Raw genomic sequence first — 17,041 nt, 5'->3', positions numbered from 1 at the left:
TGATCAGTGTTTGCTTAAGGGATATTTTATTGAGTTAAGTTTTCTAGGACTAGTCAGTTGAATTATTTATGTCCTACTACACTTAGGAATGAAGGTAGAGAATTGGAAGGAAACATTGAAAAGAAAACAACATCATTAGTCATATATCTCTTCACGGTTTGTTGTTATCACTCAAGATTTTATTTCCTTTTTGGTTTTTTGAGATAGGGTTTCTCTGTATAGCCCTGGAACTCACTCTGTAGACCAGGCTGGCCTCGAACTCACGGAGATCCAACCACTGCTTCCCAAGTGCTGGGGATTAAAGGCATGTGCCATCACTTCCCAGTGACCAACGCCACTGCCAACAATCACTCAAAATTTTCAGTTACCATTTAAGTGAATCCTCAGAACACAGTGTCAATTATGGTTTAATTTCTTTTCTTGTCCCAGGAAAATAATAAAAACTAACATTTCTAGTTCTTCAAATAATTGTAACATCAAATGAAAGGAAAGCAACCTTATCTTCTGTGTCAAGCATGATGGCAGTCTTAATTATAGTCATTTATTAATAGTATGTGGGGTTGGAAAACATGAGAATTTTAACAATAAAGCTATTGGTAGTTCAGGATTCTTTTATATATTTTCCCAGTGAATATACCATGAAAATGGCATGTTTTCAAATTTATATTTATATTTATTGTAAAAATTCAAAAGAATTTTGTAGTTTTGTGGGAGTAGGGGAAGTCTATAATGTTTTTATTATATAAACCTGATTCTTAACACTGTCCTAAATTTAGGTAGTATGCAGCTATCTAAGCTCATATGATAGGCATTCTATAGTTTTATCTGTGAGTTATTTTCTGACACAGAAAGTGAATTTTAAGTTGTGCTGGAATAAATACTTTAGTTTTGTATGGGAAGGGCTGTGACTATTTGAGAAATTAATAAGATTCCCTTATAGATAAAGTTCTGATAGTTGGTATAAGAAATGCATTGATCTCCCTGAGTCATTTCTGCTCAAGTCCCAACTAAGTTAGGTTTGAGCAGGGTCATGCTGTGTTCATTCTAAAATATTTCAGTATCCATCCATTAGACACTTGTTATGTAAAATGAATTTGCATTCTTTCTCCTATATTTGCTATACTCACATGTATATTTGGGGGCAGTTATTCAAACAAAAATAAATTTAAATTTAAATGTTTCATAGTTAATCTTAATTATAGTTATGTACTTTATAAAATGGATATTCTGAGAATTTTGTTTTTAATAAAATAATCAACTATAATTTTAAAATGTTATTTTGTGTTTCAATTTTACATATATTTTCATTTAATTTTAATAATTTCCTTTTTTCTTGTATTTTTTTGGTCTGTTGTCTGTTTTGTCTAATGCATGTCCAGGGTTCTAAGGTTAGTATTACTTTTGCAGTAATTTTTAGGTTTTTTAGTTTTAAATTTTATTTTTAATTGTGAAAATTTTAATTGGTTATATTTTGAGTTTTCATATCATCATTTAATCAGACATACCTTTGTGTATTTTAAAAATTTATAAAAAGGATTATTTTTTCCTTTGTAAACCAATATATTTGTTTTATTAATAACAACAATAAATATAATATAATGAAAACAATGTAAATAGAGTCTTGTGTGCAATCAGATTTAAATTCCAATTATAGGAAATTGGATGAGATATATATTTAGATTTATTAAGAATTATATTAAATGCATTTTAACATAGGATGTTTATATACCATGTAAATAATTATTAACAGAATGGGATAAGAATTATTTTATAAGTTATTACTCATGTTAAGAAAACATTTTACTTTTAATTTTGATATTTTGGTAGAATATTTGGTATAATTTGTCAAATTATATAGACAATTGAACAATTATGTAGTAATATTTGTTTCTTATTCACTATTAAAATTAGAGTATATTTCACTGGTTAGATTTGTAGATTCCAACTGGAAAATAAAGCAGTAATACAGTGAGGTAGGACTCTCAACATTTCAACAATTTAAAATAATGAAGAATTTAAGAACATCCCTGTAGATACACTGAATTTATTGACGAGTATTAAGAATTTTTTGACTGATCTAATCGATGGCCAGTGTTTCATCCTAGAATAATTGAAAGTAGTCTTAAAATGGATTATTTTCTTATATATGTTAAGCTGTGGTCACAGCTTAATTTCATGCTTTGTCAGGAACAAAATACAAATAAGTAAGAACCTGCATTTCCAAAGACAGTGTGAAAACAGTCAGGAATCTAGTTCATTCATGCACCATGAGCTTGACTTTTGGCTAAAGTCATTGGTTAAAGATGAGATCAGTCAGTATAGATAGTGTGTGTATTTTGAGAATCTTTGTGCAGCACTTTTATTTACAAAGTATCTCGAAAAGGAAAACTTGCTCCTTCTGACACTAAGAAAATTCTAGTTATAAGAAAATAAAAATAATTATAGTGTTCTTAATACAGAATGAAAATAAAGAAATGATGTAATTGCTCATAACTTACAGAGTTACACATTTTTTTATTTTATTTTATTTATTTATTTATTTATTTTGGTTTTTCGAGACAGGGTTTCTCTGTGGTTTTGGAGCCTGTCCTGGAGCTAGCTCTTGTAGACCAGGCTGGTCTCGAACTCATTGAGATCCGCCTGCCTCTGCCTCCCAAGTGCTGGGATTAAAGGCGTGCACCACCACCGCCCGGCCCAGAGTTACACATTCTAAGAAAGAAAATAAATTTTAATATTTCTTCTGAAAGTTAAGAAATAGCAGTTTTATCACCGGGAATATTTTAGTTAAGCTAAAGTCTAACGTTCAGCTTAACAATGCTCCTTCCTCCTTCTACAGTGAGGGTTTCATAGCTTATCAGTGAGGAATCTAAAGGATTGATTCTTTTGATCATATCAACTTTAGTCTTATTGGACACATAAAATCCTTAGTGTTTCAGAACAGATGTCATTAGTATGTATTATAGTTTGACAGTCATCTCATTTGCTACCAAAGAAAATTGCTGTTTATCCTTCCCGTTATTCACTATGTCTGTAGGAAAGGAAAACATATCCATTTGTAAATGGAGATGACGATTTTAGAAAATAAAGAGGTATCTCTTTTATACTGAAACAAGAATAAGAAGATAAGTGTGTTTGTCTCTAAATATCTTTGTGAAATTATATGAAGTCTTATTCAACTAATACAGTATTTTAAACTAATGCATTTTTAAAATGAGCTTTTTGTTTAAGAATAGTGGGTTAGGAAAGAAAATTTGGCAAGGTCTTGTGATAGGTAGTATTAATTTATTCTTTATATTCTTACTTAAGCTTTTCAAACTTTTTCACCTGTACTATGTGTAACATGTACCATTTTTTTTTCCCAATTTGAAACAAAATTAACTCTCCTTTTTTAAAGACTGAACTGGAAAACATTGAAGTGACACAAGGCATGTCAGCAGAGACAGCAGTGACGTTCCTCAGCCGCCTCATGGCTATGGTTGATGTCCTCGTGTTTGCCAGCTCTCTAAATTTTAGTGAGATTGAAGCTGAAAAAAACATGTCTTCTGGAGGGTTAATGAGACAGTGCCTACGGCTAGGTAAGTAAGCCAAGGCAATGGTCCACGCTGTGTAATTAAGATGACTTGTACCGCTCTGAGGTAGAGAAAGCACTGATTCAGGTTGTGAACCTGCATCTTAGTAACTGTCTTGTAATCCTCAGGATTACTCAGTTTTAAAACCTTGTGTCTTCCCAGTGAGACTGCATGGAATCATTTATTGCCTCAAATATAGTCAAACATATTTAGAATTATTTAGAAATCAGTAAAACTGGTACTTATCATTGAAGTGATTTTAATGAAGATTTGAGAACCTTGTTTATGTCCTTGGCCTGCAAACAGCTGAGGATATGGTATATAGCAGAGCCCTGATTGAGAATGGGAGAGGCATGAGTCCAATGGCCAGTATTAATTACCAAAGAAATGGAGGAAGGAAGTGAGAGAAATGGTAGCCCCAAATCTGTATGTTTCCTGTAATAATGATTCCTTGTTATTGACAAGGAGTGCAAACTTCCTGCTATGCAAATAGCTCTTCTGGCGGAGGGGATGCTGCCTAAAATAGAAAGGTGTGCTGTGAGTCATCTAGATAGGTGAAGTAAGGGCAGAGCCTTATTGCTAAACATTTTTAAAGTGTGGATGTATGATTTGTATAGCATATGTATATATGTATGTTTATATATGTGAGCATGCCTACCAATGAATGTATATGTAAAACTTAGAAGATGATGTCCAGTATCCTTCTCTATTATTTCCCACTTAATCCTTTGATATAGTGTCTCTCACTGCACCTGGAACTACGGTGTCCTTTTATATTACTGGGGTTACAAGTACGAGTGATGATAACTACCTTTTATATAGGTTCAAAGGATTTGTCCTCAGGTACCCATGTCTGTATAACAAATGCTCTTACCCACTGTACCATCTCCGCAACATCCTTCAGCATTTTTGAGTTGCAAAAAATTTTACTGATACAGAACATTTGTAATAGTGACTGATAGAGGATTATAGAGTTAGGAAGACTTATTTTTGGAGTTTGAAAGGTCGTGGTGATCTGTTTTTTTTTTCTTTTTTTTTTTTTTGAACCAGGAGTACTTGAGTATTTTATTTAATATATATTCTTTATGTATTGTACCTTCATTATTATATTTCATAATTTAAATTTATCTAATTATCTGTGGCAGAAAAGTAAATATAAAGAAAAGAAAGTAAAATTCAAAACATTTTTCTATATAGCAATGTCAACAATTTATGTTAATACCTTTCTGGTTTCTTAGTTTGTTGTGTAGCTGTGAGAAACTGCTTAGAATGCCGACAGAGACAGAGAGACAGGGGAAGCAAATCTTCCCATGGAAGCAGTAAACCTCAGGAAGCTCCCCAAAGTGTGACTGCCACAGCAGCATCCAAGGTAATCAACCATTTCCTCTGTAATATGCTGTCCTTTTTATTTGTGAGAACAGTGCATTTTGATGTAGAAAATGGCATAGGCTTGATGACCTGGTGCTGGCTTCTCTGCTTCTTGGTTGTATCTGCAAAGTTAGCCAACCTCCTAAGATTTTCACTTGTATGTAATTAAAGAAGATACTAGTAATTTCTACTGATAGGGTTCTTAAAAATTGCATTGGCACATAGCACTGAAGATTTCTGCTTTAAATAGTTACATCTATTTTCAGAGGTCAGTCTATGAGCAAAGAACATTTTTAAATCAAATGATATAGTATATCATTTGTCCATCAAATGATATAGTATATAGTAGTTTGAAATATACTGGCAATACTTAATTACAAATTAATTCTCTTCTTGTGTTTAACTGACACGTGACATCACGTGCACACTCCTGACTTTGAAGGTTTGTATGATTGCTCAGTACCTTTTCTTGGTTGTGAACTTTGATACATATAGACCTCATCAGCTCATTAAAGATTTTGACTTCTTAAACGTCTATATAATTTCCTTATCTTGAATTATGTTTCCTTCCATTTTACATATCTTAAATGTATTCATATAGGTCATCTTATGTGCTGCTTTCTCAGGACAAAGTTTTTTCATACCATTGTTGTGCCCTCATCTAGAGACAATTCCTTTAGTTTCAATAAAACCAACATGTCTCTTTATCACTCACTGCACTTGTAATTAAATTTCAGTAACTTTTTGCTCAACAATTGAAGACATAACATAGAAACTTCATCGGTTTTCTAAGTTTCACGGCTCTGTATTGCTATAGTTTCTGCTAAGCCAACTGCACATGCATAAAGCCTATTAGTTATTTACAGTGTTACAGCATCTTTTCCTGTTCACTGCTGTCATAGAAATATGACCCACCTATTATTTTACTGCTGACAAGATCCCATAGTGATCTGCATTGCTTGAGAAATATTACTGTGTCAGCAGTCTGGCTCATAATCACTGCATAGACATTAAAGGGCTAGTTACTAGAGGGTGGTGACCATATCTTGTACATCTCTATGCCTTCAGAGCATTTGTGGTACTGTAGGTTGTAAAGAAATGTTTTTGAGGTGTATTCTGGCTTCTGCTACTTAGCATAGAAGATTCTGAAACAAATTTTCTTGTCTTCCATATCTTAATTATCTAGTATCTTAAAGTGAATAAGAATCTTAACTTAAATGAAGATTGTTTAATTAAAATGCAAAAAGACTGTATTAAAGTACATAGAGGTTCCTGGGGTTGGTGAACATTCGGGTGTTACTGATGCTCCTTGCTTCTCTTAACACTAGAAGAGTGTAACTAGTCAACTGCTTGAGAGAGGCTTAGGTCTTGGACTGTGCCTTTTCTTTCTTTCTTTCTTTCTTTCTTTCTTTCTTTCTTTCTTTCTTTCTTTCTTTCTTTCTTTCCTTTTTAAATTGAATTAATTATTTTACATATCAACCACAGTTTCCCCTCCCTCTTCTCCCATTCTCTTCTGCTGCCCCAATCCATTCCTCTGTTTCTGTTCAGAAATGGGCAAGACTCCCGTGGGTATCAACAAAGCATGGCATATGAAGTTGCAGTAAGATTAAGTACCTCCTTTTGTATTAAGGTTAATCAAGGCCATTTAGTATGAAGAATAGTTCTAAAAAAAAAAAAGCCAAAGCATGGAGACTGCTCCTGCTAGGAATCCCACAAATAGACCAAGTTACACAACTCTCACAAATATGTAGAGGCTTATGTCTGTCGCAGATGGATAACTACCCCAGTTGTCATCAAGAGCCTTCATTCAGTAACTGAAGGAAACAGAAGCAGAAACCCATAGCCAAACATTAGGCCAAGCTCAGGGAATCCTGCTGAAGAGAGGGAAGACAGATTGTAGGAGCTAGATGGGTCAAGAACATTACAAGAAAACCCAGAAAACAAATAACCTGGCTCATAGGTACTCACAGAGTCCAAATCAACAACCAGGGAGCCTGTAGTTTTCTTGCCAAATAAACATCAGTGGGTAACAGGAAGTCTTTAGAATCCTCAAACTAAATTGTGGTTCTTGTTTTATATAGACAGCATACCCAATGAGACAGAAATTTGTGTTGTTTGGTTGTGTTAGTGAGTGTGTCTCTGGCAATGAAAAGTAGGTAAGTGGTGATACTGGACTATTAGAAAAATATTTGACTTGTTGGCAAAGTACATCAGTACAGAGAATAAAACTGAGTTTTATGCATGCATTTCATACACAGCTATTTAGGCAGTAAACCATAGTTGATTTCTGATCTAGTAGAATGACTTTCTAGAACAAATGTGGACACACTTGAACGCGAGCTCTATCTCCATAGAGCCTCATTTTCATATTGTGTAAACACGGAGCAGCAATTTAAACTTGTTCTCTCATACCCTTTCCAAGATCAACTGAGATTAAAGGACTCTTTATAAAATGTAAAATGGTACATATATTAAAATATGTTTAATTTCTTTACATGTGCTGTAAATTTATCTGTGCTATAAATTATATGCAACTTTTCATAATTATCCCATGCTAAAAGCATTAGGTTATCATTTAGGTAATCTAGGTGAATTTTAGAGTAGTAGCAATTTCACATAGAATGGATAAACTTGATGATTTTAGTGGAAACCTTTTCCCATACCATGTTCCACAGGAGCTTTACAGCCTTCTTTAGGGGTGAAACACCACAGCGGTGGCTGTAGGGAAGTAGTAGTTGGTCAGCAAGCACATCCCTGTTTTGTGCAAAGCACACATTTGCATTTTGTATACATACAGTGTCAGATCTATTCCAAAGCATTCCTAGTACATTGAGTAATTGAAAAAGCACTAGAGTTAGCCAAAGTAACTTGGTACGCTTTCTAATTTATGTTATGAATATATTATCTAAAATCCTTAGATTTTTGTTTCTTCAACTAGAAAACCTTTCGATGATATATTCTTTAATGTCTATCTACTATAGTGAGCTATGACTAAGTTAGTTTTAGAGCTTACCTTTTAAAATTGATCATATGTAATTTTATGTGTAATTGCATAATGTTTCATAACAATATTTTAATCTCATACATGTATATGCATGATGAATAAATCATCAGAATTAAAAGCATTATTAACTGGAAATTTTAGTAGCAAGCATTAACCCAAAGACTTGCACTCAGTTTTTCTAAAAGGCAAGACCATTTTTTTCCTACACAGCCTTACCTACACTTATGAGACTGTAGAGGCACCTGTGTTGATAGCAAATAAGAACACTGAGAAGAGAGAGCATGACAAGCAGAGAACAGAAAATACACCTCCTCCCAGTTTTGCCATCACTAATTTCTAGTTCTGTGAGGAGGCAGGAAATGGTGTGGGAAGATCATCCTAATATAGAAAATACTATAAATGATGCTTATCAATAATTTTCCAGAATATGGTATTTATCAATATTTTTCTCTTGTTTTCAAGACTCCCTTAGAAAATGTTCCAGGTAATCTTTCTCCTATCAAGGACCCCGATAGACTTCTTCAGGACGTTGATATCAATCGCCTTCGTGCTGTCGTATTTCGAGATGTGGTAAGTTTTAAATCTGCTTGACTTCCTTGCAAAAACAAACAAAAAGCAAACCATAACAACCAACTTGCATGGTCATTTGTTGTTAATCAGTGTAAAATTCGTAAAGAGTTGCTATTGCTACCAACCGTCTTGTTGTCTGGATATATTGCATTTTTCTGACAGTAAAATAGTTGGACCTTATTTTTTCCAAAAGCTTATTGATAGTTTACTTTTGAAAAATGGTATGGATGCATACCGAGCTGGGAAAATAGCTCACTGGGTAAAGTTCCTGCTGCAGAAACATGAGGACCTGAATTCAGATCCTCTGGGCCTATATAGGATCTAGGCATGGTGCTACACTTCTGTAACACTATTGCTGGAAGTGCAGGTGAGGTTTCTCAGATTCAGTGAGAACCTCTGCCTCAAAAATTACAGAATGATAGAAGACACCCAATGTCTTCACACGCGCACTCAAAGGTAAGCAGACACACACGTCTGTATATACTATTGCTTACACAAATGATAAGAAATTTTGAGATTTATTTTATATTCCAAGATTAGAGATAGCCTTATGTTTGACTTTCTCTTAGGTCATCTGGTCCTGCCTTTATATTCTTTACTCCATTTCCATATAATGAATATTTCATTATTCTCAATGTTCCTTTAAGTAGACATAAAAAGTTACTGTATCAGGCATTAATGTAAGTTGCCTTTGGGAATGGGAAGATATTTTCTTTTATTTAAAAATTATTTATTATTGTAAATATATGTGCTCATGATGCATTTGAAGGGACTTATCAATATCACAGAGTATATGTGGAGGTTCTAGGACAACTTTGTGGAGCCCATTCTTCTCCCTTTTTGAGGAGTTTCAAGGATTATACCCAGATTTCCAGGCTAAGCAGTAAAAGCTTTTACCATTGAACCCTCTCACTGGCCTCTACTCTCACAAATGATGGCATCTGCAGGAATCTGAATTAGAGAAGGCTTAATAACATTCAACGAAAAATAACGTAAGGAAGGGTTCATGAACTCTCTACTCTGTGACTGCTTACTCAAGGCAACTAAAAATAAGATTGACCTTTTCATGAATTTCATGTAGAAATACAGTGTTTCACAGCAGATTAAGCAATAATACCAGTTTTAAATACAGGCATTATTAGCCAGCCAGATTAGATCCTGTTGTTTTAATTATGGTTAATGATTCAAGGAATATTTAAAGAAGTCTATGTTTGAAATGTATATATAATAATCAGTTAAATAGAGTACTTTGTTGTTTACAATGTCATTGAGACTAAGCCATGTGGCATGATGTTTCATGCTGTGGATATATGATAGAAAAATGTTGATTCTTATCAATCATTTGGAAAATGAATAGCCTAAAAGATAAATAGGAAAACATAACACATGTAAGCAATAAATGCAAAATATATAATGTAATTCAACAGCGTGATTAAAGTATCATCAGTAGACAACAGAATGAAAATTAAGATGAAATATTTTCAGTATTAAATGAACTAACAACTTAAATGATAATGCTTAGCACTGGAAGAGTGGAGGAATCAGGCTCTTTTATGTAATCATTACTATATAAGGATAAATTGGACAATTTTTTGTGTAGTTCTTCACTAATACATTAGGGAAAAGAAAAAACTCTTTCCAATACACTAGCAACTATACTTGAAGTTATGCAACAGTATGCTTGAGCAATAAGGATCAGGCAGGTCTGCATGTGATTGACAACACACATGTGTAGAGTCAGACTGTCCTTTTCAATCACTGTACTTCTTGACTGTAAATGCATCTCTCACCTATAATAATCTGGGGTCTTGGAAGTGTTTTTGCAGTTGTTAGTATGTTAGTTGATTGTATTTGTAAATGCTGAGAATTTTATTTACTTTACTTTCAAAGTTTTTATAAAACAACAGTCACATTTTGTTTCTTTAGTTTCTGAAATATATAAGACCTCAGATTAGGTTTTAGGAAATCTATATATGCGCATTACCTTTCTGTGTGTTTGTGAGAGAAGAGAGAGAGAGAGAGAGAGAGAGAGAGAGAGAGAGAGAGAGAGAGAGAGAGAGAGAGAGAGAGAGAGACTATGTATATGTGTGCTTTCAGAGGACAAATAATTGAGTATTTGGCAGCAATTTCAAGGCAGGAGCTTTTGTGCTTTCCCCAGAATTACCCAGCTGTTTTGCTTTTCATAAAGTCGTTTTTAGTATTATAGACTAAATATGTGTATATTCAGATTTAAATTTAGAGATTGTGATTATTGTGTTCCTAAGGAGTTCTGAGGGTGTGTGGGGCAGTGAAAGAAAGTATATATTACCTGTATAGAAGGAGAAGAATTTGCTATGTAAAATGAAAACATTGCTTAAAAACAATCTGGTCAGTTAGATGACTCAGCAGCTTGTAGAGGTGCTTGCTTGCAGTCCTACATTTAGATGCAAAGACAGCTCTTTACATGCCAGTTAGGAAGAAAATGTTTTAACTTGGCTACCACTGTAGTTCATAGTGGTGCTTCTACCATATCTTGTTTTCATTTATTCGGCATTTATTTATCAAATGTTCTCCAGTTGCGTGGAGCAGAATTTCCTGTGGTAGAACAGAAGCATTGTGGGAAATAGGGTCTATTACAGCTTGGGCTGTGTGTGACTTTATGCTTGGCTGGAGTCTTTTGTTAGTTGAATTGTGCTTTATTTGTAATAACTGTTTTTTTAAAAAATTCAGGACAGTAATTTTTTTATCTGCATGTTTTATAAGAAATTCATAGATTAAAATGGTAAGAGAAAGGGTGATGTTTTGTAGCGCATTGAACAAATCTTATTATGTTACCTTTTAAAATTCTTTTAACATATAACTCAGATGAAGCATTTTAGGCGTTTTGTGTGTATCTTTATTTTTGAGAGAACTATTTATTACATATAGTGTTCTGTATGCATATGTGCCTGCAGGCCAGAAGAGGGCGCCTGATCTCATTACAGATGCTTGTGAGCCACCATGTGGTTTCTGAGAATTGAACTCAGGACCTCTGGAAGAGCAGCTAGTGCTCCTAACTACTCAGCTATTTCTCCAGCCCTTTGTGTGTATCTTTAACATAGTACTTAGTAAGCAATTCAGTTATCAACTCTTAATTTTCTTTCAATTTATATTTATATTTGTGTGTGTGTTCCACACAACATCTTCACACATGCTCCCTTGCCATAGTCAGAGGCATCTGGATGCCTAGGACCAGATGCAGGTGTCTTTACCCACTAAACCATCTTGACTGGCTCCGAAGGGTCATTTTATTTTTATTGGTTATATAAATATGTCCGTGTTGGCCCAAAGAAGCCAGAGAGCATGTCAGATGATCAGAAGATGGAGTTTTAGATCATTTTGACCCACCAGAAGTGGGTAGTTGGCACTGGCTCTGGTCCTCTGTAAAAGGAGCAAGTGTTTTAACTACTGGGCTGTTCCTCTACCTTTCTTTCCAGCACCTGTTAAAACAAAGCTTAAAGTCTAATAACAAAAATAGTTTCTTATAGTGTGTGGATTTATATCTTAAAATTTTTGAGTGTCAAACTACCTTTTCATTTTACACAGGATGATAGCAAGCAGGCACAGTTCTTAGCTCTGGCCGTTGTTTACTTCATCTCTGTTCTGATGGTGTCTAAGTATCGGGACATATTAGAGCCCCAGAGAGAGACCGCGAGAACTGGAAGCCAACCAGGTAGAAACATCAGACAAGAAATAAATTCGCCAACAAGTACAGGTACTTAGTATTTAGTTTCCATTACTTGTCATTTCACTAGTATTTATTTCTTTCCTGCTCTCTCACTAACACTCTGCATGCATGTTTGAATTGTACTTACTCATAGACACTTCAGACACTTACAGAATTGGTGGAGATGCTGATTCAGTATTTGTAGATTGACACAAATACACTGGATATGTCTGTATATATTTGCTATCATTCTCATATGTCAGTGCAACTTTGTGGTTACTATTTCCCATTTGTGAATATAAATCATTTGGTTATGCTATTATTTACCATGCAATGGACTCATGCTTTTCAACACATTTATTGTGAAACTTTTATAAGCATGAAAATAGGAGGTCCTCATATAGATTCTCAAGATAACAATAAGGTAAAATACCAATCTTTACAGCCTAATTAAAAAATTCCCTCCCTCCCTTCTTTGCTCTTTCCCCTCCTCTTTTTGCTACTAAGTGAACACTTAATCCAACATCTAAATATTACATCAATTATGTAATAGCAAACAAAGATTTTGAATTTTGTACAAGTTGGAAAAAGTTTATACAAAGTAGTTGTAACTAAAAGAGTTATGGAGAAGTAACATCAGAGACAACAGTGAGCCACTTTGGGTTATACTGGTCTCATTTGCAGGACACTTACTTACCTTGCAGGAGCTGTTATACTATTGGCTGCCACTGCTCTAAAGGCAATGGTGTCTGGGAAAATGGAGCCACTGATGAATGAGGCAGAATAAAGTCTCATGCGATAGCCAATTTATACTCTAAGGGTTAAGAGAAGATCACATGAGTAAAGTTCTCGTGAGTTCAAGCTGTGCACAATCACAAGGATAAGCTGCACATGACAAAATCATGTTTTCCCATCGGGGCATATAAAAGATAGTTTAAACATTTGATTGAATAACAGCAGCAAGCAATGATGAGTAATCAGAAGTAAATGCACTCCTCTCTGCTATACTTGGGAGGAGCTTGAAAACACATTCCAAGAACAAGTCTGTGTTTTGAAGAAACTGAGGGGAAAAGACTCTTGTTTTCTCAGAGTGTTCTCACAAACACTCAGAATTCTCCTCACATAAATCCATTCTTAGACCATGATCCAGTAATTGATTTTGCCTACTGTACTTGAGAACTATAAATATGTTTTGTGGCAACTAATCATTTGTATTTCCTACCAAGTGTTTACATCAAGATATTTTCCTGTTGTTTGTACTGTAATCTTGATAACTCAATGGCTATTTCTTGTGAACCATATATAGCTTTTGCTCTTCCATTCCCTTATATTTCTTGGATTAACATCTTCAAATTGCAGGTGATTAATATACTATGTTAATATTCATTGTTCTGGCATACACTAAATATTAACAGTCATACCACAATAGTGTAGTTAAATTAGTCTAAAATGTAGCATACTGTAGGTATGCTACTGGATTTATTTATACATGGGATTCTTTACTAAGTCAACACATTTGCTTTTTAAATGGATGTAATAAAAGTGAGTAGATACTTATGGTCAAACCACTGTATCTCGTTAAGGGAAATAAACTCATTTGCTTTTTCTTGCTGTTGTAGAGATAAAGGATCACATTTTAGCCAGGATTTTCTTGTTGCAGGTCATACCATTTCATTATTACATTATTACTTTAATTTTATTATGCAAATTAAACATCAGTTTACCATTCAAACTGATGTCCTATTAAAGCATGAAGATTTTACTGTATGTGTCCTATATGTATAAAATGAGCACTATTATAGTGAATCTTCTAAGTCTAGTTTTCTGGTCCGTGTGTATGTTTTATGTATGTTGCTAATCGTACTCTACTCGGTGAGTATATCACCTACTTCCTTTCTCTTAAAGTTCCTTTTCCCGCTCTCAGAGATGTGTTCTTTAGTATTGTGTGCCTATTACAGTAATATAGAAATGTCATGAGTCTTTGGTGTGGACTATATTACTGTCATTTTCCTCCTCAAATATGGCTCCATGATTTTCTCCACAGTTGTGGTCATACCATCTATCCCTCACCCAAGTTTGAATCATGGACTCCTTGCCAAGTTAATGCCTGAGCAGAGTTTTCCCCACTCATTTTACAAAGGTAATACTGACATTGTCTCACTGCTCATTTGGTATTTTTGTTTCATGAGTTGTTTTAAAATAAATATTCATGGTATAATATAAATATATAAAGAAGATGTGTTTTATTTCTATAATGTTGCTACTGAGAACCAGGTATAGCTTTTGTTCTTGCATTCCATTATATTTTTGGTTAACATCTTCAAATGAAGAGTACTTAATGTATTATATTAATATTCACTATGCTGATGTACACTAGCTGTTACCAGCCATACCACAGTAGTGTATTTAATTTAGGCTAAACTGTAGCAACCTGCAGATTAACTAGGAAAAACAAAAGATTGAAAGTAACTCTGGACAAACTGGCCTATGAATTATTTGACATCTAGTCAGAACATAGTCTTAATACTCTTTAAAGGAATGCAAAAATGTCTTGCATAAAAAGTGCATGGAATTAAATGTTAAACATCCAATAATCCATTAATAAGCATGTTAAGATATTTTGGCAGAAAAAAATCATTGAACAGAAATAGATTTGTAAGCAACAATAAATGGTACAAATGAAGACATTAAAACACAGTAATTATAAGTGTATTTAAGGCTTGCTTCAACTAATGGAAATGTGAACACAGTGAGGAGAGAATGAGCCCACATAAAGAAAAATAATGAAAAAATGTTAGAGGTGAAAAATACAGCAGCCAAAGTGATAATGTTTCTGGGTCTTATTAACAAAACATGTGTTGCTGCAGAACAAGAGTTTTGTCAGGCCGAGCTCTCCCTCTAGTGGTCCCAAGAATTTCCTTGTGTGCCCACCTCGTACAACTCATGGTGTGTTGAACATGCTGGGTTTTCCTCCTGTAATTAGTTCCACTGTTAGTCACATTAATATGTAAGAGTGGTAATCCAGGTTGCAAAAGAGGAATTCAGAGACACACTGTGAATTGTGAGCAAGCACCTGACAGCAACTTAGGAGCTAAGAGCACTGCTCAGCTAAACTCCAACAAGAAAAATGGGAAATTGAACCCTGACCTGAGGAGGCAGTGATTTCTGCTGACAGTTGGACTGAGTTTTGAGGACACCGAGCCCCAGATGAAACCATAGTTGGAAATATCCCATACCTAACTAATAATGTCCTAGGATAACTTTAGAACAAGCAGTGCTAACAAAGTATTTTTTATCACACCTGGATGAGCTCTTATATTTTTGAGGGTTGGGGTAATGGGCTTTTTAACACTATGAGAAATGAAAATTTCTTTGTGAAAATTAATAACATAAACATTGTATGTGGTTTGTCTTGTGAAGAAACATATTCCCTAGTGACTGAAAATCATGTAGAGTAATTGCCAAGATTTACAGAGTGTGCTTTGGAATGTCCATGCTCATTGAGAAATTTTCACATCTGCAACAATTTAGCTTATCTGGAATACTTTGTAATGATAATAAAAAATAATTACTTTTAGGTTAATGTTGTAAACTACCAGTCTTTATTACTGACAAGATCAAAAATGATCCTAACTACTGTTGTATGCAATAATGCCCTGGTTATTCAAGTGAAAATTCCTATTGGTGACAACAGAACCTGCAAGTAAACAGTTTTTCTGCAGAATAGGAAACCAGTGTGTAGTAATATGGGCGGCGGCAGGGCTGCGTCCCCAAACACCCCAGCCGCCTGCCCGGCTCGGCTAGCTTATGCCCCGAAATAATTACACAGACACTGTATTCTTTTAAACACTGCTTGACCCATCTCTATCTAGCCTCTTCTAGGCTAACTCTCGCACCTGGACTAGCCCATTTCTTATCATCTGTGTAGCACCGGTCTTACCGGGAAGATTCTAGCCTAAGTCCATCCTGGGTCGGAGCTGGGGCATGGCGTGTGTCTGCCTGGGAGCGGGTAGCATGGTGTCTCTCTTGCATCTGCTCCGGAGAGGAGAGCTGCGGAGTCTGACCTCACTTCCTCTTCCTCCCGGCATTCTGTTCTGTTTACTCCACCCACCTAAGGGTGGGCCTATCCAATGGGCCTAGCAGTTTCTTTATTGCTTAACCAAGGAAATCAACAGATTGATATATGACACTCCCACATCACTTCCCCTTTTTCTGTTTAAAACAAAAAAAAGGAAGGCTTTAACTTTAACATAGCAAAATTACATATAACAAAACAGTTATCAAGTAAAAGTTACAATAATCTTTATCATAACTAAGGAAAACTATAACTATCTATTCATTCTTCAACTCCAGCAAAGACTCCAGAAGGATATAATACTACCTAAGTAAACAAGAAATAGGAAAACTCTAGAAATGACAGAGACATCTCGCTGCCTGGACAGTCACCCAAAGTTCCTCTGTACCGTTGGGGCATCCATCTTCAGCCTACAGGCCCATGGTATCCAGCAGACATTTCCATAAAGCAGGAAAATTCAAAGTCAGTTCAGTCACTATCTGTTGTGTCCTGCAGAATGTCTTGCAGACTCTTTCATGAATCAGGAACCCCGAAAGATCATCTCACCTTAGGCAAGTTCAGCAGTCCTCTCTCTGTGGGTTCTCTGTGTCCAGTTTATGCAATAGTCCAGGCAAGAGCAGTTTCTTGCCCAAATGGCTATCAAACTCCATAAGGTACCTCTTCGATGCCCATCTTCCTCTTGAAGGAGATTGGTGCTGCCAGGAGCAGAGTGTCTCATTGTCAGGAAAAGTCCTCAGTTATTAAAACATTAAATGTCCTATTCTGTAATC

General features: G+C 35.0%; 1 protein-coding gene across 3 annotated transcripts in view; it reads left to right on the top strand.

Annotated features, from left to right (window-relative positions):
• Positions 1 to 17,041, top strand: part of Nbea (neurobeachin) — a 492,297-nt gene that overhangs the window by 143,040 nt on the left and 332,216 nt on the right. For all 3 annotated transcript variants that reach the window (XM_075950839.1, XM_075950838.1, XM_075950840.1), the window contains exons 25-29: positions 3,395 to 3,575; positions 4,808 to 4,938; positions 8,404 to 8,511; positions 12,076 to 12,244; positions 14,241 to 14,336. In XM_075950839.1, the coding sequence (XP_075806954.1) occupies positions 3,395 to 3,575; positions 4,808 to 4,938; positions 8,404 to 8,511; positions 12,076 to 12,244; positions 14,241 to 14,336 (685 nt within the window). The remainder of the gene's footprint in view (positions 1 to 3,394; positions 3,576 to 4,807; positions 4,939 to 8,403; positions 8,512 to 12,075; positions 12,245 to 14,240; positions 14,337 to 17,041) is intronic.

The sequence above is a fragment of the Microtus pennsylvanicus genome, chromosome 16, assembly GCF_037038515.1.
Source record: "Microtus pennsylvanicus isolate mMicPen1 chromosome 16, mMicPen1.hap1, whole genome shotgun sequence".
Lineage (NCBI taxonomy): Eukaryota > Metazoa > Chordata > Mammalia > Rodentia > Cricetidae > Microtus > Microtus pennsylvanicus.
The sequence above is the reverse complement of the archived record's forward strand: the minus strand, read 5'-3'. Positions and strand labels throughout refer to the sequence as shown.